The 22,091-nt window shown below is 40.8% G+C and overlaps 2 protein-coding genes across 2 annotated transcripts; both read left to right on the top strand.

Moving 5' to 3' along the window:
- Positions 1–144: 144 nt before the first annotated feature.
- On the top strand, positions 145–19,718 carry NPM2 (nucleophosmin/nucleoplasmin 2). Its single transcript, XM_006864412.1, has 8 exons — positions 145–202; positions 372–457; positions 605–730; positions 16,870–16,963; positions 18,543–18,712; positions 18,927–18,961; positions 19,537–19,570; positions 19,674–19,718. Exons 1-8 carry the CDS (start codon positions 145–147, stop codon positions 19,716–19,718), a joined length of 648 nt encoding a protein of 215 aa, XP_006864474.1.
- Positions 759–8,735, top strand: LOC102834957 (ras GTPase-activating protein-binding protein 1-like). The gene is made up of 3 exons (XM_006864419.1): positions 759–804; positions 7,368–8,063; positions 8,146–8,735. Exons 1-3 carry the CDS (start codon positions 759–761, stop codon positions 8,733–8,735), a joined length of 1,332 nt encoding a protein of 443 aa, XP_006864481.1.
- Positions 19,719–22,091: the final 2,373 nt, after the last annotated feature.

Here is a 22,091-nt window from a genome sequence, read left to right as displayed (position 1 = left end):
GGCAGTCACTCAGGACAGAGCCAAGGCCACATCACCTCACAGTCTCTCAAAGCTGTCTGAGCTCTGAGGAGGCAGAGCAGGCCTCCTTACTGCAGGCTCCCCTTCACAACTTTTCTCCCACCCCCAGCTCCTCCGCCCAGCACCATGAGTCGAAGCAGCACCAGCAGCAGAGCTGAAAAGACAGTGACAACCATGCTCTGGGGTGAGTTCAGACAGAGGCTCAATCTCAGCAGCCCAGGCCATGTGCCACCTTCTGTCTGGAGCAGAAACCTGTGCTTGTGGGTGTGTAAATGAGAGCGGACTGGAAGGGAAAAAGGATATGCCTCTCTTGAGCTTCCCTGCCCCACTTCTCTCTTTCCCTTCCTTCTCAGGCTGTGAGCTAAATCAGGAGAAGCGAACTTGGGCCTTCAAGCCCCAGATGGCAGGGAAACAGGACTGTAAGGTGTTGCTTAGTACGGTGAGTGTCTTCCAAGGTGAGAAAGGTGGAGATGGGAGAAATTTGATCCTTCTTCAGAAGAGGAGGTGGGAGTCTCAACAAACAAGAACAGGGATTTCCCACTTACCTTTAGCATGATGCTATACCTCTGTTTTCAACTCTTCTCAGATTTGTTTAGGGGAGAACGCCAATGAGGAGATGAATCTCGTGGAAATCCTGCCCTCAGCCAACCAGGCGAACAAGAAGACACAGCCGATTACTATTGCCTCTCTTCAGGCCTCCATCCTACCCATGGTAAGCCTTTTCCAGCCAACTGAGGAAAATGGCTGCCCAGTCAGGAGGCCCCCTGCTTGGGCCTCACCCTCTGGGTGGGATGAACACAAATGAGGGAAATCTCCATGCTACAGAAGCACATGCATACAGAGAGGCAATGTAGCCTATGACCAAGAATTGGGGACAACCCTGAGCTTCCATTCCAGCTTTGCCCTTTAAGAGCTTTGTAGCCTTGGGTAAGTTAAGTAATCTAACTTGAAAAATTACATTTTAAAATTGCTTATTGCTGGTGACAGAAACACTGTCCATATTTTGCTTACTGATTGTATGATTGTAATAACTTATCTTGGGTTTTTTAGAATAATCATAGTGAATAATGGTAGTTTCATGCCTTTTTAAATTTTTATTTTAAATCCTACATTGGGCTGTTAACCACAGGGTTGGGGGATTTAAACCCACCAGCCACTCCATAGGAGAAAGACAAGGCTCTCTGCTCCTGTAAAGATTTAGAGTCTCCGAAGCCCTAGATGGGGTTGCTATGACTCACAATCGACTCTATGGCAGTGGGTTTGTGTTTTGGTACTGTGCTAGCTAGGACTTCCAGTATAATGTTGGATAGAAATATCAATGTTTCTTCAAATCACTGTTCATTCTTAAAGAGCGCATCCACTATTTTTCCATTGATGGTTTTGGTGGTGGTGGTATTAGGTGCTGTTGAGTTAATTCCAAGTTATAGCTACCTTGTGTACTAGAGACCAAAAGCTGCCCAATCCTGCACCATCCACACAATCATTGTATATTGAGCCCATTGTTGTAGCCACTGTGTTAGTTAGTCTATCTTGTTGAGGGTCTTCCTTCTCTTTGCTGACTCTCTACCAAGCATGATGTCCTTCTCCAGGGACTGTTCCCTCCTGATTATGTCACCAAAGTAAGTGAGATAGATACCCTTTATCAGATAGGGCTTCCAATGGGGGGCATTCCAGCTGGACTCCCTGATGAGAACCTTTGTTTCCACTCCAGATATACTGAATCAAATCTACATTTTAACAAGATCCCCAGGTGATTCTTGCAAATCCTCAGGTATATATATTCTTCATGTATACCTAATAATCACCTGGGGTTCTGGCTAAATGAAGACACTGATGCAATTTAGCTGGGATGGAAATGCAAATTCTCAGCAGAAGATTCAGCCAGAATGAACTGTTGGAAGCCTGTTGCCAGGCCAAGGGAAGTCCTTTTCTAGCTTGTATTAGGTGATTTTAATAATGAATGGAGGTGTAATTTTATCAAATGCTTTTTTATTGTGATCATGGATTATTATTGTGAAAATGTCAATACCCCGGGTACTACCTTGGTTCCTTTTGGTAACTGGCAGGTTAGCCCCGATTGGTCTCCAGAGGGACAACTAGGATCCCATTGAGATCACCAATGAGCTATCATGGGTCGTTACTTGAATGCTCAAGAAATACAATTTGTACTCATTTTAGTGAGAGTGAGTCTTTATTAGCCGATTTTGCAAAATCGGGTGCCAAACCAAGAAGACAAGAAGGGTATATGTGCTGTGTGGTCGTTTTTTACAAGTGTTTTTATTTCCTAACTTGTAAGTCCCTCTCCCACCCCTCAGCCCCACCCTGGCCTGATTCCTCATTGACTGAGTACTACAAGGTGAACAATCTTCCCGGATGTCACCTATTTCCGTTTGATGGTTGCATTTTTAAACAGGTTGCATTCTCCAGCAGGTTCCCCCTTCCCTAATTTATCCTGTTTACAAATACCCCAGGTGCATGGGCTCCTGTTGCTCTATCAGCCAATAATCTGTGCCTTGGTCAATTAGCAGCTTCCTGGATCCTTTGTTTCCTTATTCCTGAAGATAGATCAGCTTGAGACTTATTTCTCACATTCTTCTTTAATCTGTTAATTGCTAAATTACAATAACAGAATAATCAACTAGCTTTTCATTCCTAGAGTAAACACTATTTGATCATAAAGGAAATTACAGGCCAATCTCATTTATCTTACTTGGATGTCAAGATACACTAGCCTCATGAAATGAGGGATGAAAGATTCTTATTCTCTATTTCCATCCTCTGGAATGGGAGATATAGAATTACCTATACACATGCCCAGGGTCCTGGTGTGGCTCTGTGGATAAATGCACTGGACTGCAAAGTCAGTTTGAACTGCAAAGTTGGCGGTTCAAGCTCACCAGTTGCTCCTCAGAGACCCTATACAGGGTTGCTATAGGTCAGAGCCAACTTGACGGCACTTACCAACAACAACATACACATGCTCTACATGTATCTACAGATAATTAAACTACCATACCATATATGTCTAAATCCAAATTTTTTAGTTTTAAATACAAATTTTCCCTAAAATCTGATCCTCTCCCAGCAAATAGCAGTTTTGTTCTAATGAGTCAGGACAGAGCTGATCCACCAGCAAATCTTGTTTGTTCTACTTTCAGACTATACCCTGACTCTGACCACGTCTCACCATCTTCCCTGATATACCAGGTGACCTTCCCCTCTTGCTAGAATACTTGGGTCAATGGCTTCCTTTTTCACTCAAAATAAGACCCAAAATCCTTACCATGGCCTCAGCAAGCCTCTGGCTTCAACCTTGGCAACTCTCTCTTCTCAGCCTGCTCTAACCACAGTGTCTTCCTTGACTGTACCTTGAAAACTCCAAACACAATCGCTCCTCAGGGACTTTCCACGCTGGAAATATTTCTCTTGCATATTCCTGTGATTTCCTCCCTCACTTCAGTCTTTGGTCAAATGTCATCTCAACAGAGGCCTTCACAGACTATACACAACATCCCTTCTTTCTGTCCCACCCATAATCTCATCACCAACATCATTTTTAAAATCTGTATAGTATCATTCCCCCTCAACCAACATATATAAGCTCCAAGAGAGCAGAGACTTTGTTCTGTTTGCTGCATAATTTCTATACAATTTGCCATTGTTGGGTTTACAATTTGATGAGTTTTGATAAATGTATTTAAATTGTGTAACCTCCACCACAATCAAGGTAGAGAAAAATTTCATCACTCCAAAAATTTTCTCTACTCCTCTTGTAGTAGTCCTGGTATGGATCTGTGGGTTAATGCACTGGACTGCAAGGTCATTTTGAACTTCAGGATTGGCAGTTCAAGCTCATCAGCCATTCCTCAGAAACCCTATACAGGGTTGCTATGAGTCGGTACCAACTTGATGTCATTTAACAACAACCAACCACTTTCTCTAGCTATCACTGATGTACTTTCTATTATTATACTTTTCTGGAATTTCATATAAATGAAATACAATATTTGTCTCTCAACCCAACTTCTTTCGCTTAGCATAATGCTTATGAGATTCATCCATATTTGTGAGTAATGTACCAGCTAATGGTTGGGAAATACTCCATTCTACAGACGGATGCGTATAATTTGTTCATTTACCTGTTAATGGACATTTGGGTTGTTTCCAGTTTCAGAAGATTATGAATGAAGCTGGTATAAACATTTGCATGCAAGCCTTAGTATGAACATGTCTTAATTTCTCTTGGGTAAATGCCTAGGAATGGAATTGCTGGATTCTATGGTAAGCAGATGTTACACAAAGCTGCCAAACTATGTTCCAAATTGATGTACCATTTTACTATCAGCAATGTATGAGAATTCCAGGTTGTTCCAATACTTGATATTGTTAGTCTTCTTAATCTGAGCCAGTTAGGTGGATGTATACATAATGTATACCATATCTCACATGGTTTTTATTCATATTTCCTTAGGATGTTAAGCATCTTTTAATATGTTTGCTAGTCATTATTATATCTTCTTTTGCAAAATGCCTATTTAGATATTTTGCTCACCTTAAAATTGAATTAATCTTACTGAGTTGTTGTTAGTTGCCATGGAGTCAGTTCATTGATTCATAATGATCTGATGTGTTAAAGAGCAGAACTACTCCGCAGGATTTTCTTGGGTAATCTTAACAGAATATATCACCAGGACTTTTCTTCCTTGGTACTACTGGATAGATAGGTTCCAACCTTCAACCTTTAACCTTTCAGATAGCAACTGAGCACAAACCATTTCCACTACCCAAGAAACTTTTAATACGTTTCAGAAATTATATTTTAGATGCAAGTTCTTTATCAAAACTATGTATTTCAAATATTTTCTCCCAAGTATGTGGCTTGCCCATTTCATTTTTTCAGTAGTTTTTTGTTTTTTTTTAAGAGCTCTTCTTATATCAATGCCTATGATTCATTTCAATTTTATCCAGTTAATTTTTAAGTATGATCTGAGTTGTAAGATTGGAGATACATTTCTTTCCCAAATTTGTACTCATTGCTCTGGCACCATTTTTTTTTTAAAGAAATGGTTTTTAATTTTATTTTTAAAACCTATATATATATTTGTATGCTGAAAGAATACAACACTGTTGTACACCTTTCTTAATTTTAAACCATCCAATGTTCCCATGTTCTGTTCCAACAACTGCCTCTTTGTCCATGTACAGATTCCTCATGAGCAGAATTCAGTGTTCCGGAATACTCATACTTCGCAATGTTGTCCATAGCTCATCATGATCCACACAATCAAAAGCCTTTGCATAGTCAATAAAGCAGAGGTAAACATCTTTCTGATATTCTCTGCTATCAGCCATCGGACATCAGCAATGATATCCCTCGTTCCACGGCCTCTTCTGAATCTGGCTTGAACCTTTGGAGGTTCTCTGTCAATGTATGCTGGCAGCCATTTCTGTATTACCTTTAGTAAAACTTTACTCACATGGGATATCAAAGAGATTGTCCAATGATTTCTGCATTCCGTTGGGTCACCTCTTTTTGGAATGGGCACAAATACAGATCTCTTCCAATTAGTCAGCCAGATATTTGTCTTCCAAACTTCTTGGCATAGATGAGTGAGTACCTCCTGTCCTCCATAACTTTCTTGAAAGATTTCAATTTTTATCCCATCAATTCCTAGTTCCTTGTAAGAAAGGTGTATGACAGGGTTGTATTCTTTCACCATACTTATTCAACCTGTATGCTGAGCAAATCATCTGAAAAGCTGGGTTCTATGAAGAAAAACCTGGCATCAGGATTGGAGGAAGATCGCTGTGAGTCAGAACTGACTCAACAGTGCTTAATGACAACAGCAACAGTGGCTAATAACGAGCATTTCTTCATATGTTGGCCACCAGAATGTCTTCTTTGGTGATGTGTCTGTTTATGTCTTCTGCATATTTTAAAGTTAGATTGTTTTTTCTTTATTGAGGTGTTGTTTTCTGTATGTTTTAGAGATTGGTCCTTTGTCAGATGTATCATTGTAAAAAAATTTTCCCAGAGTTTTCTTTTTGCTTTCCTTTGGTGAAAATCTCTTGATACACACAATTGTCTAATTTTTAGAAGGTCCCAACCATCTACAAGGGTGAGTCAAAAATTATACGTACACTGACTATAGAATTTATTTTACTCAACTGTTAGAAAAAACCAATACATCATTTTTTTTTACATAATCTCCTTGATTTTCAACAACGCACTTTGTCCATCTGTCAACAAGTTTTTGTATTCCCCTATTAAAAAATGTTTTAGGCTGCAAGCCACAAATGCACTACTATCTTCACTTCTTCATCAAAAATGAATCTTCATCCTTGAAGGGCTGCTTTCAGGGGACCCAACAGGTGAAAGTCTGATGAAGATCAGGATGATAGGAAGAAGCTTTAACACTTCAAAATGAAGTTTTTGCGGAGTGTCAACAGTGTGGGCAGAGGTGTGTGGACATGCATAGTCATGCAAGATCACAACGCCATTGGATAGCAGTCCTCTGTGTTTAATCCAAAGTTTAGGCTTCAGAACTTCAGCGAGCATCTCACTGTAATGAGCACTGCTGATTGTTGAACATAATGTTCCAGTACTGGCCTTTGAGGAGACCAAAAAAACAGTAAGTATCAATTGACTTTTGAACTTTTTCTTGGTCAGCAATTGAGGATGTTTCCATTTCATACTCTGCTATTTACTCTTGGGCTCTAGTAATGAATCCATGTCTCGTCACCAGTAACAATTTTTTAAAAGAAACTTTAATGTTCCTTTGAGTATTGGTCCAAAATTGGTTTTCAGATGTCCAAATGCTTCTGTTTATGCTGTTCCATGAGTTCTGTTATACCCATCTGGCACAAATTTTCAAAATCCAAGTCTGTCATGGATTATTTCATAGGCAGAGCCATGGCTGATTTGCAAATGATTTCCCACATAATCCACTGCCACTCGTCTATTCAACAGAATCATTTCACATTCATGCTCAATGTGGTCATCAGCCATGGATATGTATTTTAATATAACTGGAATAAGCATCTGAATGATTTTTTCTCTACCCTCATAGTTTGTCTTTCTTCTGTTTGTGTGTTTTCAGTAATGCTCAATAATATATTTATACTATGTATATTGTCCCTGTTTTTCATTGATCTTTATAACTCTAGGTTTCGCATTTAGGTCTTTGATGTTGAGTTGGTATTTGTATATGGTGAGAGATAAGGATCCTGTTGATTCTTGTGCAACTAGATATCCAGTTTTGCCATCACTATGTTATGAAGACTATCTCTTTCCTATCTAGTGAGTTTGGGCCCGTTGTCAAAACTCAGCTGTCTGGGTGCGGACGCAGTTGCTTTGGAGTTCTCTGCCATCTGCCCTGTTGTGGAGCAAAACCTTTCCCTCTCGCGCTCAGCAGTGCAGGTTGAATTGACCAAAGCAATAGTTATGGAGAAGCCGAGTCCCCTGCTGGTCGGGCAGGAATTTGTGAGACAGTACTATATACTGCTGAATCAGGCCCCAGACATGCTACGTAGATTTTATGGTAAGAACTCTTATGTCCATGGAGGATTGGATTCAAATGGAAAACCAGCAGATGCAGTCTATGGACAAAAAGAAATCCATAGGAAAGTGATGTCACAAAACTTTACCAATTGCCACACTGAGATTATCCATGTTGATGCTCATGCTACTCTAAACAATGGTGTGGTGGTCCAGGTGATGGGGTTGCTCTCTAATAACAACCAAGCCTTGCGAAGATTTATGCAGACACTTGTCCTTGCTCCTGAGGGCTCTGTTGCAAATAAGTTCTATGTTCATAATGATATCTTCAGTTACCAAGATGAAGCCTTTGGTGGCTTTGTCACTGAGCCTCAGGAGGAATCTGAGGAAGAAGTAGAGGAGACTGAAGAAAGACAGCAGATACCAGAGGTGGTACCCGATGATGCTGGAACTTTCTATAATCAGACTGTCAGCACTGACTTAGAAGAACATTTAGAGGAACCTGTTGTGGAACCAGAGCCTGATCCAGAACCAGAACCAAGAACCTGTATCTGAAATCCAAGAAGAGTAGTCAGAGCCGGTATTAGAAGATAGTGCTCCTGAGGAGACTCAGCAGAGGGCTTCCCCAGCACCTGCAGACATACCTCAGACAGCACAGGAAGACTTGAGGACATTTTCTTGGACATCTGTGACTAGTAAGAATCTTCCTCCCAGTGGAGCTGTTCCAGTTACTGGGATCCCACCTCATGTTGTTAAAGTTTCAACTTCACAGCCCCATCCAGAGTCTAAGCCTGAATCTCAGATTCCACCGCAGAGACCTCAGAGGGATCAAAGAGTGCGAGGACAACGAATCAATATTCCTCCACAGAGGGGCCCTAGACCAATTCATGAAGCTGGTAAGCAAGGTGATGTTGAACCTCGAAGAATTGTAAGACACCCTGACAGTCACCAACTCTTCATTGGCAACCTGCCTCATGAAGTGGATAAATCAGAGCTTAAAGACTTCTTCCAAAACTATAGGAATGTGGTAGAGCTGCACATTAACAGTGGTGGGAAACTACCCAATTTTGGGTTTGTTGTGTTTGATGACTCTGAACCTGTTCAGAAAGTTCTTAGTAACAGGCCTATCATGTTCAGAGGTGAAGTCTGTCTGAATGTGGAAGAGATAACCGCCTGCAGGTACCTGGAGGCCCTCCAGGCAGGCTGGGTGGTGGATTGAAAGGCCCTCCTCATGGAGGCAAGGTGCAGAAACCAGGATTTGGAATGGGAAGAAGCGTTGCTCCAAGGCAGTGAATCCCTCTTCACTGGTCATCACACAGCAGTAGAAACCCTAGTTCCTGCAGAAGAGGGAATTTCTTCAACCACTTTTGGTATCTTGGAGTGTGAACCTGATCTGTTATAAACTGCTTAACATTTGTACACTTTTATTCCTTTTTGTGTTACTGGTGTGTGCACCCCACCCTCCTTTCTTCTCCTGATCCTTCACTTCCAATTCTGTGGAATGATATTTTAGGAAAAACGGATTTTTAAAGAAGAAAAAAAAAAAAAGAAAAGACTGAATTTCCTTGCTTATACAGACTGGATTTTTTTTTTTTTTTTTTTAACAGCCATTTCCCCAAAGGAATGTGTCTTGCTTATTACTGACATTTGGTATGTTTCATTCATTGGAATATTTCTCACTTATTTTCTACATGTGTCAGGATTGGATAAAACATTTTGAGAGCAAAAAAAAACCCCTCAGCTTCTGGATTCTCACTTCTGTTCATTGATCTGTTTGTCTTTGTACCAGTACCAGGCTGTTTTGACTACCATGGCTGTGTAGTGGGATTTGTGATCAGAAAGTGAGAGTCCTTCTACTTTGTTCTTTTTCATAGTGCTTTATCTGGGTTTTCCTTCATTTCCTTATAAAGTTGATCAGTTTTTCCATCTCTAAAGAATAATGCTGGAATTTGGATTGGGATTGCATTAGATCTGTATATCGTACTTGGGCAGTATTAATATGTTCACAATTTTAAGTCTTTCTAGCCATGAGCATCGTATATTTCAACTATGTAGATCTCTTTTTGTTTAATGTAGTATTTTATCATTTTCTTAGTATGTTGTTAAGTGTCATCGAGTTCATTCTGACTCATAGGTGCAGCTGGTGATCTTAAAACACCAGTCTTACAGTTCAAACTGACCTTATAGTCCAGAGCATTAACCCACAATACCACACCAGGACTCCTTTCTTAGTATAGGTCTAGGTCTTTTGTGTCGCTGTATTTCATCTTTGGGGTGGCTATTGTAAATGGTATTGATTTGCTGATTTTCTTTTCAGGACTCTTTGTTAGTATAAAGAATCTGACTAATTTTTATATCTTGTACCCTGCCACTTTGCTTACTTTTTCAACTAGTTCCAATATCTTTCTCTCTGAGTCTTTGAGATTTCTTATATATAGGCTCATATCATTTGCAAATAGAGAAAGTTTTGCTTCTTCTTTGCCAATTTGAATGATTTTAAATTTATTTCTCCCTTTTAGTTCTAACTCTTCAAGTACAATATTGAATAGCAGTACTGATAAAGGGCCTCCTTGTCTGATTCCCATTCACAAGGGAAATGCTTTGTTGCTCTCTGACAGCAATATTAGCTGTTGGTGTTGTATTATTGTTGTTGTTAAGTGCTGTCGAGTTGGTTCTGACCCATAGCAACCCTGTGTAGGGTTTCCAAGAAGCAGTTGGTAAGCTTGAACCACTGGCCTTGTGGTTCAAACCGACCTTGCAGTCCAGCTCATTAACCTGCAATGCCACACCAGAACTCCTGTATATATGGTATTAATTATGTTGAAGACTTAGCCTTCTATTCCTATTTTGGGTGTTTTTTATCAGGAATGGGTATTGGATTTTATCAAATGCCTTTTCTGCATTAATCAATAATAATCGTATGATTCTTTTCCTTTATTTTATTTATATGGTAGATTACACTGAATATTTTTCTAATGTACTATCCTTACATGTGAATCCCACTTGTTCATGATGTATTATTTTATCCCATTTGTTGTTGAATACTATTGGTTAGTATTTTGTTGAAAATATTTGTATACATGTTCCTGAGGAATACTGGCCTATGGTGGTGGTTGGTGGTTATGTGCTGTGGAGTCGGTTCCGACTCTGTACAGGGTTTCTGAGGCTGTAAATCTTTACAGGAGCAGAACACCTCATCTTTCTCCTGCAGAACAGCTGGTTATTTTGAACTGCTGACCTTGCGGTTCGCAGTCCAATTCTATAGAGACCATAAAAAGATCAGTGATTGTCAGAGACTCAGAGCAAAGGGACAGATGGGTGAGTGCAACGTCAGGCACTTTTAGGGCAGTGAAATGAACCCGTATGTAATATAATGGTAGATACATGACATTACACATTTGTCAAAATCTATACAATTGCATAACATAGAGTGAACCTTAATGTCATCTTTAAACTTCAGTTAATGACAAGACATTCATATTGGTTCATCACTTTTTACAAATGTACTACACTAATGCAAGATGTTAATAATAGGAGAAATTATGCACAGGGGATAAGAGATATATAGGAACCTTCTACTTTTTGCAGATTTTCTATAAACAAAACTGTTCTAAAAATTATATATTAAAAAAAATTGTATTATATAGAGTTTCAGTGTTCTCCAATTTTATTAGTATTTCTAATTTTACTTTTATTTTGAAAAATAATTGTAGAGTCACATGAAGTTGTATGAAATAATACATAGAAGTTCTTTGCATGTTTTGCCCCGTTGGAGCATTTTGCTCAGTTATGTTTTATTCTAGTCAGCATATTGACATTGATAGACTCCATCAATTTAATTCAGATTTCTCCAGTTTTCCTTGTATTTATTTGTATGTGTGTATTAAGTTCTGTGCTGTTTAAGTTCATATATCCACCACCACAGTCAAGATAATGAATACTTCAACATCACAGGGATCCCTCAGGTCCTTTTACACTTCACTTCCTCCCACTCCCTGCCACATCTGTAACCCTTAGCAACCACAAATCTGTCTTCCATTTCTACAGTTTTGTCATTTGCAAAACATTACATATTTATTTAAAGGTTACATAAATGGGGTTACTTATTTTGCTCAGCATAATTCCCTGGAGATTCATCCGACTTATATATATTGATAATTGGTTCCTCTTTATTGCTGAGTAGTATTCCATTGTATGGATATACCACAGTTTAATATCTGTTGAAGGACATATGGACTGATTTCCCATTTTGGCTATTACAAATAAAGATGTCATTAACATTTGTATACAGGTTTTTGTATAGACAAAGTTTTCAATTCTCTGGGAAAAATGCCCAGCATACAATTACTGGGTCACATGGTAGTTGCAGATTTTTATAAGAAACTGCTAACCTGTTTTCCAGAGTAGCTGTACCATTTTACATTTCTACCAGCAATGCATAAGTGATCCAGTTTATCTGCATCCTTAACAGCATCTCATGTTGTTACTGTTTCTTTTTAGTCATTTGATATATTTATAGTGAGATCTAATTGTGGTGTGGAGTCCTGATATGGTGCTGTGGGTTAATGCGCTGGACTGCAAAGTCAGTTTGAATGAACCATAAGGTTGGCGGTTCAAGTTCACCAGCCTCTCCTCAAAAACCCTATACAAGGTCACTATGAGTCTATGAGTCAGAACCGACTTGTTGGCACAAAACAACAATTGTGGTGTTAATTTGCATTTCCTTAATGGCTAATGATGTTGGACATCTTTTTAGGTGTTTATTTGCTATCTGTATGGCCTCTTCATAAAATGTCTGTTTATGGCTTGTTTTGTACTGTAAGTTATTTATGTATTCTAAATTTTATGCTATTTCTTGTCAGTTTCTTCTTAGTTTTAATGTTTAAACATTTTAATGTCAGGAGGGATCAGTCCCTGTAAAAAGACATCATGCTTAGAAAAGTGGAGGGTCAATGAAAAAGAAGACCCCCAATGAGATGGACTGACACAGTGGCAGTGGGTTCAAACGTAACAATTGTGAGGACCAGCCACAACCCAACAGTGTTTTCATTCGGTTGTGCATAGGCTCTCTATTATGAGTCCAAACCAACTCAACAGCACCCGACAACAAATTAGAGACTTATTCTGAGTTGCATAGAATTCCAGAGTGACAATCCAGGGCTGGTGAGCTGCTCTGTGGTCACTAAAGACCAAGTGTCCTCCTCTCTTTCTCCTCTGCTATCCTTAGTTTAGGCCATCCATTCTCAAGATGACCTTCCAGTCCAGGAATACTGGGCATCTCTAGCCTTTACTTCTGCATTTAAGGCAATTGGAAAGAAGAAGCTTTATAAAGGCACTTTCTAAGTTCTCTTTCCATCTTTAAAAGTGTCTTTCAACAAGTCCCATCCACCAAATTCTACTTACAATTCATTTGTCCAAAACTTTGTCATATTGTCACAGTTCACTGCAAAGGAGACATGCATGCAGTCTTTTGACTAGGCCTAATATTTGAATTCCATCAGGGTATTGTTGTTATGGAGTCACTGGGTGGTACAAACTATTAATCAAAAGGTTGGATGTTTGAGTCCATCAGAGGCTCCTTGGAAGAAAGACCCGGGAATCTACTTCTGGAAAATCAATCATTGAAAATCTATGGAGATATGCAAATGGTTAATGTACTCAGCTGCTAACCAAAAGATTGGACATTTGAGTCCACCCAGACTCAGGATCTTATTACAGAAGAAAGGAAGAATGGATGGTAGATAAGCAACTGAAAGCTTTTGTCAGTCCTGCTATACATGTTTGCCTGTCTTTCACCATTCTATGTTTTAGGTGTGTGTATATGTAGTTACAAAATTTTAACAGTTTAGTTTGGCTATATTTATTTATTGCTGATATACTTGGATTTACTTCTACCATATTGCTTTCTACTTATTTACTTTTTTCTTTTTCCTGTCTTTTATTAAATGGATTGAAGTTTCTTTTTCCTGTTTTCTGCTGGCTTAGAAGCTATAGATTCTAATTATAATTTTGACTGGTTATCCTTAAATATTTAACAATTGTATACTACTCAACAAGTCTTAATATTTATTCCTCCCAAACAATCCAAATAAATTTTCAAATCATCTTCTTCTTAACTTATATGTTGTTACCATCTAGTGTTTTAGTTCCAGCTTGTAAATCCCAAGACTAATCATTACTAGTACTATTTTATACTTGCTCATTTACTGTTGAAATAAGTGAGCGTTTCTTTGCTTACCAAGTTTTTTTTACCATTGCTGCTTACAATCCACTACGACTTCTTCTTGATATGAGCTCTATCCTTTTGCAATACCCTTTAGTTGGTCTGAGAATGTTAAACTCACTCTAGTGTTGCCTGTGTTGTTATTAAGTGTCGTTGAGTCAATTCCAACGCATATTAACTCTATATAGGGTTTTTGAGAAATGGCTGGTAGATGTGAACTGCCAACCTTGTGGTTAGCAATCCAGTAGCCACCAAGACTCCTGTTATTTTACCTTATCCTTTCATGGTAGGCAAAGGTTTCTTCAAACTTTGAAGGTGTTATTCTATTATTCTGCTTTCTAATAATTACTGTTGAAATCCTTTTTATCTGTCTGATTATTGATCCTTTTTTTTTTTTGGAAATCTATCTTCCTCTCAGGTTTATTTTACGATATTCTATTTTTGTTATCTACTGTCTTACAATGGTATAGTTAAGTTTGGATTTTTAAAAAGATTTTAGTGTTTGTTCTTTGGGGAAAACTCTGCACAATCATTACAGACCAAGTCAGAGCAGAATCTTTCTTCCTTCTGTTATTCACTCCCCAGCTCACTTTTTGTCAGACCCAACATCAGCCCTTGAAGTGCCCCTGACTTTCTTCATTCTGTTTTTTGTATTCTCTGTGCTATTACCTTTAGATTTTTTTTTTTTTTTTCCTTCTCATACAGGCCATGTCTTGCAAGCCTGTGCTTGGGTTCACTTTTTTTCTTCTTTCATAATCCAAGAAATTGTAACTCGTGGGGAAGCCAGTGGTCTTGCCACCAACAAAATGAGTTCTGAATCTAAACACAAAAATAACATCGTATGCATTTTGGCAAGCTTTTCCTGATTTTCTATCTTAGGTACTGTTGCCTTCCCAGGGTAAAGGACATCAATGAGCATTTGTTTCCATGGAAGCAGTCAGCTGGTCATGAGCTTCCTGGTCTGGATGGTTAATGTGTCTCATAATGACTGCAGACGATCAGGCAGCCAGGGAGTAAAAGAAGGCTACTTTTCCTTAGCCAATTATCTAGTTTGGATTTTTAAAACTAATTATTTATCTGTTCAAGACTTAGAGTTGCCTGGATATGAAGCTTGATGTCTTTGATCATTTCTGGAAAATTCTTAGTTGTTGTCACTTTGACTGTTGACTCTCCTCTAGTCTCAGTTGATTCACGTTTAGACCTTATTATACTGTCTTCCATGTATCAAGCTCTTTCATATTTTCAATCTTTCTATGTACATGTTCTATCTCTTCATATCGCTGTTCCAGTTCACTAATTCTTGCTTCAACTGGTTTATTCTGCTTTTCAATCACTTGCTCAGTTTATTTCAACACTTACTATTTTTTTTTCATTTTTAGAAATTATATTTGGTTCTTTCAAAAGTCTAATTTTTTCAATGTTTTATTATAGTTCTAATTCATATATATACATACATACATAGAGGTTATGTGCTGTGGAGTCGGTTCCGACTCATAGTGACCCTGTACAGGGTTTCTGAGACTGTGAATCTTTATGGGAACAGAAAGCCTCATCTTTCTCCCATGGTAGTTTCGAACTCCTGACCTTAAGGTTCACAGCCTGATTTGTAACCACTGCATTACCAGAGCTCCTTATATGTATATACATATATATATGTATATTATCAAACTAGTTTTTAGGTTGTTATTCTTTTATCTAGCGTTCTTGGTGGTGGTAGCTGCTAACTAACATGTTGGTTTTTCCTGCTGACTCTAGCAGGATTATTTCTTGAGTACTTTGTAATTTTAGATGGTGAGCTCATCTTCAGTCTTTTTTGTTTTATTTCCCTGAAAGAATTCTGTGTGACTGAGGTGTGGGGAGTGTCCCCACAGAGTAATATAACAAGTCTGGAATTCATTTTACACAAGATTCTTGGTGGGGCCATACCCATTAGGTAAATTCAGGCTTCATATGAGTAAGAAGTACTGGCATGGGGTTTTAGACTCTTAAAGGTGAATTATTTTATTCCCACTCAAGTTTCCTTGTAATCTTTCTTTGAGACCTGGTGGAATAATGGTTAAGTGCTTGGCTGCTAACCAAATGATTGGCAGTTCCAACCCACCCAGAGGCCCCACTGGAGAAAGACCTGTCTATTTCCTTCCATAAAGATTACAGCCTAGAAAACCCTATGGGGCAGCTCTACTCTGTCATTTAGGGTCCCTGTGTATCAAAGATTGACTTGATGGCACCCAACAACGACAGTATTGGTTGGTTGGTTTGGGATTTTGGCGGGCTTTTCTTTTAGTTCTTGCTCCTCAGCTTTTGTTCTGGGACCTCTGAGGGTCCTGTCTCTGTACCACTCTGCTCTCTTAAGCCTGGACCTTGTCCCTGTCTGTGTGTGAGCATGAAAGCCCAGAGCCCTTGCTGTGTCCAGGCCTGCTTTCCCTTCAGAACTAGTCCAGCATTGGCTCTTACCCAGGTTACTCCTCATTTCCAGTGCACAAAGATTTCCTCTTTCTTACTAATTGAGCTTTGCAGTAAGATTTTATCCAGCATTGCTAGGTGGTCATGACTGCAGAGTTTTATCTTGTCTGAATCAGAAGCACTAAGTTAATTTCTCTCCATCCCAGCTTCCTCCTCTGTAAAGTACTAGTGTCAGCTGTGTGGGCTCACTCTGAGGAGTGAAATGAGACAAAGCAGGTACAATACTTAGCATGGTACCTAGCAGGTGGCAGAAGCTCGTTCTTCTAGAAATTTTGGAAGGTTTGGAAAAGTATAAAGAAAATAAATCCTGCCCACTGACAATTATGATTAAGACTTTATCATTTCTAACTTGTATTCATCCAACTCTTGCACATTTTAAAAAAACATAGATAATACTGTACATAAAACTTTGTATCTGCAGTTCTTATTGGCTCTGACTCATCTACTTCACAAATGCTCCTCAGCTCTGAAACCCTTCTAACACTGTTAGGATCACATTCTTCTTCCACAGAACCGACCTCAGCAGGAGGGCACAGGCTGGCTGAGAAGGCAGGGAGGTCCAGAGGACCTGAAGTGTGTGGTGGGCAGAAACTCTAAGTGCTTCTTCCAGAGGCCAGCCTCCAGCCAGGAGCTAGACCTGAACGGCCCTATCTTCTCCCTGCTGCAGGTCTCCCTAGTGGGATTGGAGTTTTCCCCACCAGTCACTTTTAAGCTCCGGGCTGGCTCTGGACCTGTGTTCCTCAGTGGTCAGGAATGTTATGGTAAGTCCTAGCTTATCTTTTAACTCCATTTTTTTCATGAACTCTTTGAAATTCATTTGAGGACTATTGGGAAAAGATTCTCAAAGTCAACGTGGCAGGCCATATGTCCTAGCCCCAGCTCCCTTTTATTCCACAGGAACATCTGGTCTTTGTGTTTCAGCCACCTCACCTGATGTCATGTGAGGGTGAGGGCCCACTTGGTTTCATCTTCAAAGAGTTGTTGGGGGAATAAAGAGGATTTTTAAGGAAAGCCCTTAGCCTAATGCCTAATACATAGTGAGCACATAAAATAATGGAGTGACAGGAATAAGAATAGCAAATTAGCATGATACTTATCACAAGATCAGTAGTTCAAACCTACCAGCTGCTCCTCAGACACCCTACTCAGGGTCGCTATGAGTCAGAACCGATTTGACGGCACCTGGCAATATCTCTTTGGGGAGCACTGGTAATGAAGTAGTTATGCACTCAGCTACTAACCAAAAGGTCAGTGATTTCAACTCGCCAACTGCTCCGCAAGAAATAGATGAATCAGTCTGCTTCTGTACAGATGAGAGTCTTGGAAACACTGTAGGACAGTTCTACCCTGTTCTAGGTCTCTGAGTCAAGATTGAGTAGATGGAATATCACTAACTGCTCCTCTTCTCTAGACAGCTGGGCCTCTTTCTTCCCCCCTCTTCTTATTGTGAATTGGTTGAAGGTTTACAGGGCAGATCAGTTTCCCATTCAACAAATCATATACATTTAGTTTCATCTCATTGACTGCAATCCCCACAGTGAAATATTTCTTATCCCACTTACTCCCTCTGTTTCTTGTTTCCATTCCTCCTCCTTTCCTAACCCTTCTGAACTGTTCTTGGATAAATACTGTCATTTTTATCTCAAATGGTTGATTATTCTAAGGTGTGCGTACCTCACTAGTGTTATTGTTTCCTATTGCTTGACTGAAAGTTGAGACGGGGGTGATGTCAGTTCCTAAAGAATTCCTAAGGGCTATAATCTCAGGGGAGCCTGGTCTTTTTTTTTTTTTTTTTGATGATTTCGAGTTTTGTTCCCACCTCATCAAGGAACTTCAAATATGATCCCTTTCAGAGAAGTTGGTAGTGGTAACCTGATGTTCACATGGTGGTCCATTAGTCCATTGGACTAATGGTTTTCATCTATCTGATTTTCCATCTCCTTCTTTCCTCTGGATAGCAGTTGTGCCTCTTTAATCAAGGAACTCTTCTGCCCAGAAGTCCCTGGCAGATCTCACTTCCCTCAGGATGAGTTATAAGTTCCATAGCTGCCTGTTTTAGGTTCCTCGCCACCAGAGCAGTTGCCCATCACTGAAGCAGTTTCCATTTTCCTCCCCCTCCTATCCCCAGCCCTTTCCCAGTACCCCTCCACACCTTAGCCTTTACTTTGTCAGGATGTCTTGAAGGTCTCTTACTAGAAGTGGCTAGATGAGAATTTTCAACTCACAAGCTAGGATCCCACCAGGGCAACATGTGGAGCACAACAGAGGTTGGACAGGCACTAGATATAACCCATTCTGCTCTAAAGTTCTGCCTTTCTTCCCTTTCCTATGCCATCATAGACACTTCAGACCTAGCTTGGGAAGAGGAGGAGGAGGAAGAGGAGGAAGAAGAGGAAGAATATGATAATGAAGACGATGATGATGATCAAGATGTGTCCCTGCCTCTGGAGGAAACCCCTCTGAAAAAAGCCAAGAGGCCGGCACCCCAGAAGCAAATGAATGTTACTAAGGTGGGGAAAGGGATGTGACTGCCCTAAATGATTGGGCGACCCTCCAGGGGTGCCTCAAGGATTGGGCAGCAGTAATCTGGGCCAGGCCTCCTAAGTCAGGTGGCAGGCCAAGTCCTACTGGGATTCAGCTGAGGATCTGGTGGATCCTGGGAGTCTGTTTTGGCCCTGGACCTCACCCTAACTCTCCAAATAATGCCTGTTTTTTGGTTCCTAGAAAACAAAGATGGAAAAAGAAGAGGAGGCAGTAAGGTATCTATTTCCATCTATTTAATTAGCCAACGCATTCTAGCTAAGGTATGTCATGCTAGAAAGAGTATGATTCTATTGGGGGGGACTGTACATATGTGTGTGTGTACATACATGTACAAAGGCTTGGGGGGGGGGGATTCTAGGCTGATAACAGCCTTTTTGAAAAGCATGAAAGTGTACTTGTCTTCTGACCTAATTCCACTTCTAGAAATACCTTCCAAAGAGTCCCATCCAAATTATGGGGGAAGTTAGAGTCACTAAGAAAAAGATATATGGGGAGTGGGGCTTCAAAAGCACAAAGGAACCCCTCATATTTATGATAAATATTAGATAGTAGCTGGGTATTAAAGAGAAGCCAGTGTTGATCATACCAGATGGGTGATGATTTGTACAGGGCCTTCTGCAGCCCCCTGGGGTTGCAGCCCCATGCTTCCTTGAGTGTCCAGGACCAGTCTTTCCATCACGGGCACTAGCTGCCCTGGAATACTGGATGCCACACTCAGCTGTTTCCCACCCCTATCCTTCCTTAATCCTTACCCAACATCCTGCTTCCTGACACCCCACCCCTATTCCAGATCCAGTGTTCCAGACAAGAGCCCTATGACAAAGGTATGACTAATTGAAAAGGGGCTGGCCCTCAGGGGTGGTGGGAGTCTTTGGGGAAGTGGCCAGGTCAGGGAGGGGAGACTAGATGCCTCTCTTCTCCCCATAGGTCAGAGTTACACCCAGAGCTAAAAAGCCTGTATACAAGAAGTGAGGCACCAGGAATGGACTGGCAGCAGTCACCACCATGCAGGGTGGGCCTTCTCCGGGATGTGCTTCAAACTCAGGGTTTCCCTCCACTTCAGTCTTTCTCCATCCCTGAGTCCAGCAGGACCAGGAGAGAAGGACCCAGACTTCAATAAAGTTGCTTTGTCAAGACCTCCTTGTTTCTTCTTTTCCCTGGAGCCATGTTTCTAGCCCTCTGCAGTGAGCCCATATGCCCAGCAGAGGGCAGCAGCATACCAGCACACTCACCCTGTCAGGCTTCACCATCATCTCAAAGCCTGAAGCTGCTGCTTTCCCACACATCCCATGAAGGGGAGCCAGCCCCTAGATATGTAATGCTCTACCCTGCTCTTCTATTTCCCTCTCTTCTGGCATCACAGTCTCCAGCTTTGAAGAAAGAATTAAGCATCTCAGACCCTTGTCAACTTCAGCTTAGGTCTTAGGCTGAGCTGTGTACCAGGGCCAGGCCTAGGGCTGGTGTGGGTCTTTCCATACCCATACTCCCTTCAGCCAGGGCTGTGTTTTACAGAACAAAACACCACATGGTCCTATACCATCCTCACAATCCTATGTTTTGGAGCCCACTGAAGTCACTGTGTCATTCCATCTCCTTAAGGATCTTCTTCTTTTTCATTGACTGTACCAAAGATGTCCTTCTCCAGGGACTGGTCCCTCCTGATCAAAGCACATGAGATGAAATTTATCTTCTAAGAAACATTTTGACTGTACTTCTTCCAAGAGAGATTTGTTCATTCTGGAATTCCATGGAGTTTTCAATATTCTTGGCCAACAACATAATTCAAAGGAATCAGTTCTTTGTTCTTCCTTATACGTTGTCCAGCTTTTGCATGCTTGCTTGTGAGGTGATTTAAAACACCATGGCTTGGGGTCTGGGGTATCTTAGTCATCAAACTGATATCTTTTTGTTCTTTAGGCCAATAGAGTGGAGGGTCTACTGCATGACTCTGGCCCCCTGGACTCTCTCAGGCCTACGGAGGCAAATTCGGGAGACCCTGATTTAATCCCTGCAGTAGGCAGATTTACAGATGGCCCCCACTCAGACTTATACTTGCAGAGCATCCACTGGGCTTTTAACTGCCTGTTTCTGTGTCCCCAACCTTTAGGGCCAATGGGAAGTTAGGGATGGGCCCTCAGCTATAAGAGGCCTTTGAACATCTGCCTGGGACAGTCAGCAACCAGGCTTTCGGCTTCTTGTACCACTTTAGCATTTCAATGTGCAGATAAAGAGCTGGGATGGTGTTCTACACCCTATGAACTTGATGTGGGACTTGTCCCTCTACAAATAAACTGTTGACCTCTAGATCACCCAGAGAATAAAGGGCATGAGTCCAGGTCTGGTTCCAGTTAGCTGAGATTTATTGAACATAGGTCCAGCACAACAATACAGAGTAAACAAGAGGAATTCTACCCCCTCAACTCAGTGTAAAGGAAACACAAAACCCAATAGTATAATTTCAAATACTGTCAAGTGTCCTGAAGGAAGTAAAAGACGTTAATATCCTAGATGTAGGGGACTGGTATTTACTGAGATCTGAGAAGGTTTTTCTGAGGGAATGATTGACAAGAGAGTCACCAGGTACCCAAGGAGTTGGCAGAAGGACATTTCCAACACCAGGAATAAAAAGTACAAAGGGCTTGAGGCAGGAGCTTGGAGTGCTGGACAGAGAGAAAGCTGATCTGATTGCAGACATAGCAGCTCACACACACACACACACACACACACATGCTGTGTCGGCACTGCTCTAAGCACCTTCCACAGACTTGCTTCTGACTGTACAGCCGCACCTCGAGGGGATTGCCACTAGCCCCATTTCTCAATGAGAAAAGTGAGGCACATAGAGGTTAACAACTTGCCCCAGTCAGTAACACAGCTGGTGGGGGAGCCCAAAGGAATTTATCCCCAGCTAGCCTGGCCCCCAGAGTCCTTGCTTTTAATCCATGTTTTGCTGATGAGACATGGGACCACCTAGGAAGTCTTATTAGCTGAAGACAGAGGTAGAAGTAAGTCCCTAGTGTGAAGGAGTCCGAGGAGGTACATCAGTGAAGTCTCTTCCTAGGCACACAGGCACACGGGCACTTCCCTTCCCCACCCCAGTCCAATGTCTTGGTTCTTTTGTTCAGGTATATATGTAATTCTTAACTTATGCACATATGCATATATGATACTCAACAGATAATATGTTGATCGTTTGACTTTTTTTTTTTTTTAGGACAGGCTGCTGGGGTCAAATAAAGTTGGGCGGCCTGTCCACATGGTCTGTATAGCTTTTGACCTTCCCCAGTCCTCAGCTCATCCCGAGCTTACCCTTGTGTTGTTCAACAGGAAAGGGGTGGGCTGGGG

This window comes from Chrysochloris asiatica, unplaced genomic scaffold, assembly GCF_000296735.1.
Source record: "Chrysochloris asiatica unplaced genomic scaffold, ChrAsi1.0 scaffold00064, whole genome shotgun sequence".
Classification (NCBI taxonomy): Eukaryota; Metazoa; Chordata; class Mammalia; order Afrosoricida; family Chrysochloridae; genus Chrysochloris; species Chrysochloris asiatica.
The sequence above is the reverse complement of the archived record's forward strand: the minus strand, read 5'-3'. Positions and strand labels throughout refer to the sequence as shown.

What these genes read in the sequence shown, in the direction of transcription:
- NPM2 (XM_006864412.1), top strand. Translation starts at nt 145, where the DNA reads ATGAGTCGAAGCAGCACCAGCAGCAGAGCTGAAAAGACAGTGACAACC. An exon ending in GTAAGGTGTTGCTTAGTACG is followed by an intron (nt 458 to 604) that starts GTGAGTGTCTTC and finishes AACTCTTCTCAG; the next exon opens with ATTTGTTTAGGGGAGAACGC. An exon ending in AGCAAATGAATGTTACTAAG is followed by an intron (nt 18,713 to 18,926) that starts GTGGGGAAAGGG and finishes TTTGGTTCCTAG; the next exon opens with AAAACAAAGATGGAAAAAGA.
- LOC102834957 (XM_006864419.1), top strand. Translation starts at nt 759, where the DNA reads ATGGCTGCCCAGTCAGGAGGCCCCCTGCTTGGGCCTCACCCTCTGG. An exon ending in GCTTGGGCCTCACCCTCTGG is followed by an intron (nt 805 to 7,367) that starts GTGGGATGAACA and finishes GTGCGGACGCAG; the next exon opens with TTGCTTTGGAGTTCTCTGCC. An exon ending in AGAACCAGAACCAAGAACCT is followed by an intron (nt 8,064 to 8,145) that starts GTATCTGAAATC and finishes GGGCTTCCCCAG; the next exon opens with CACCTGCAGACATACCTCAG.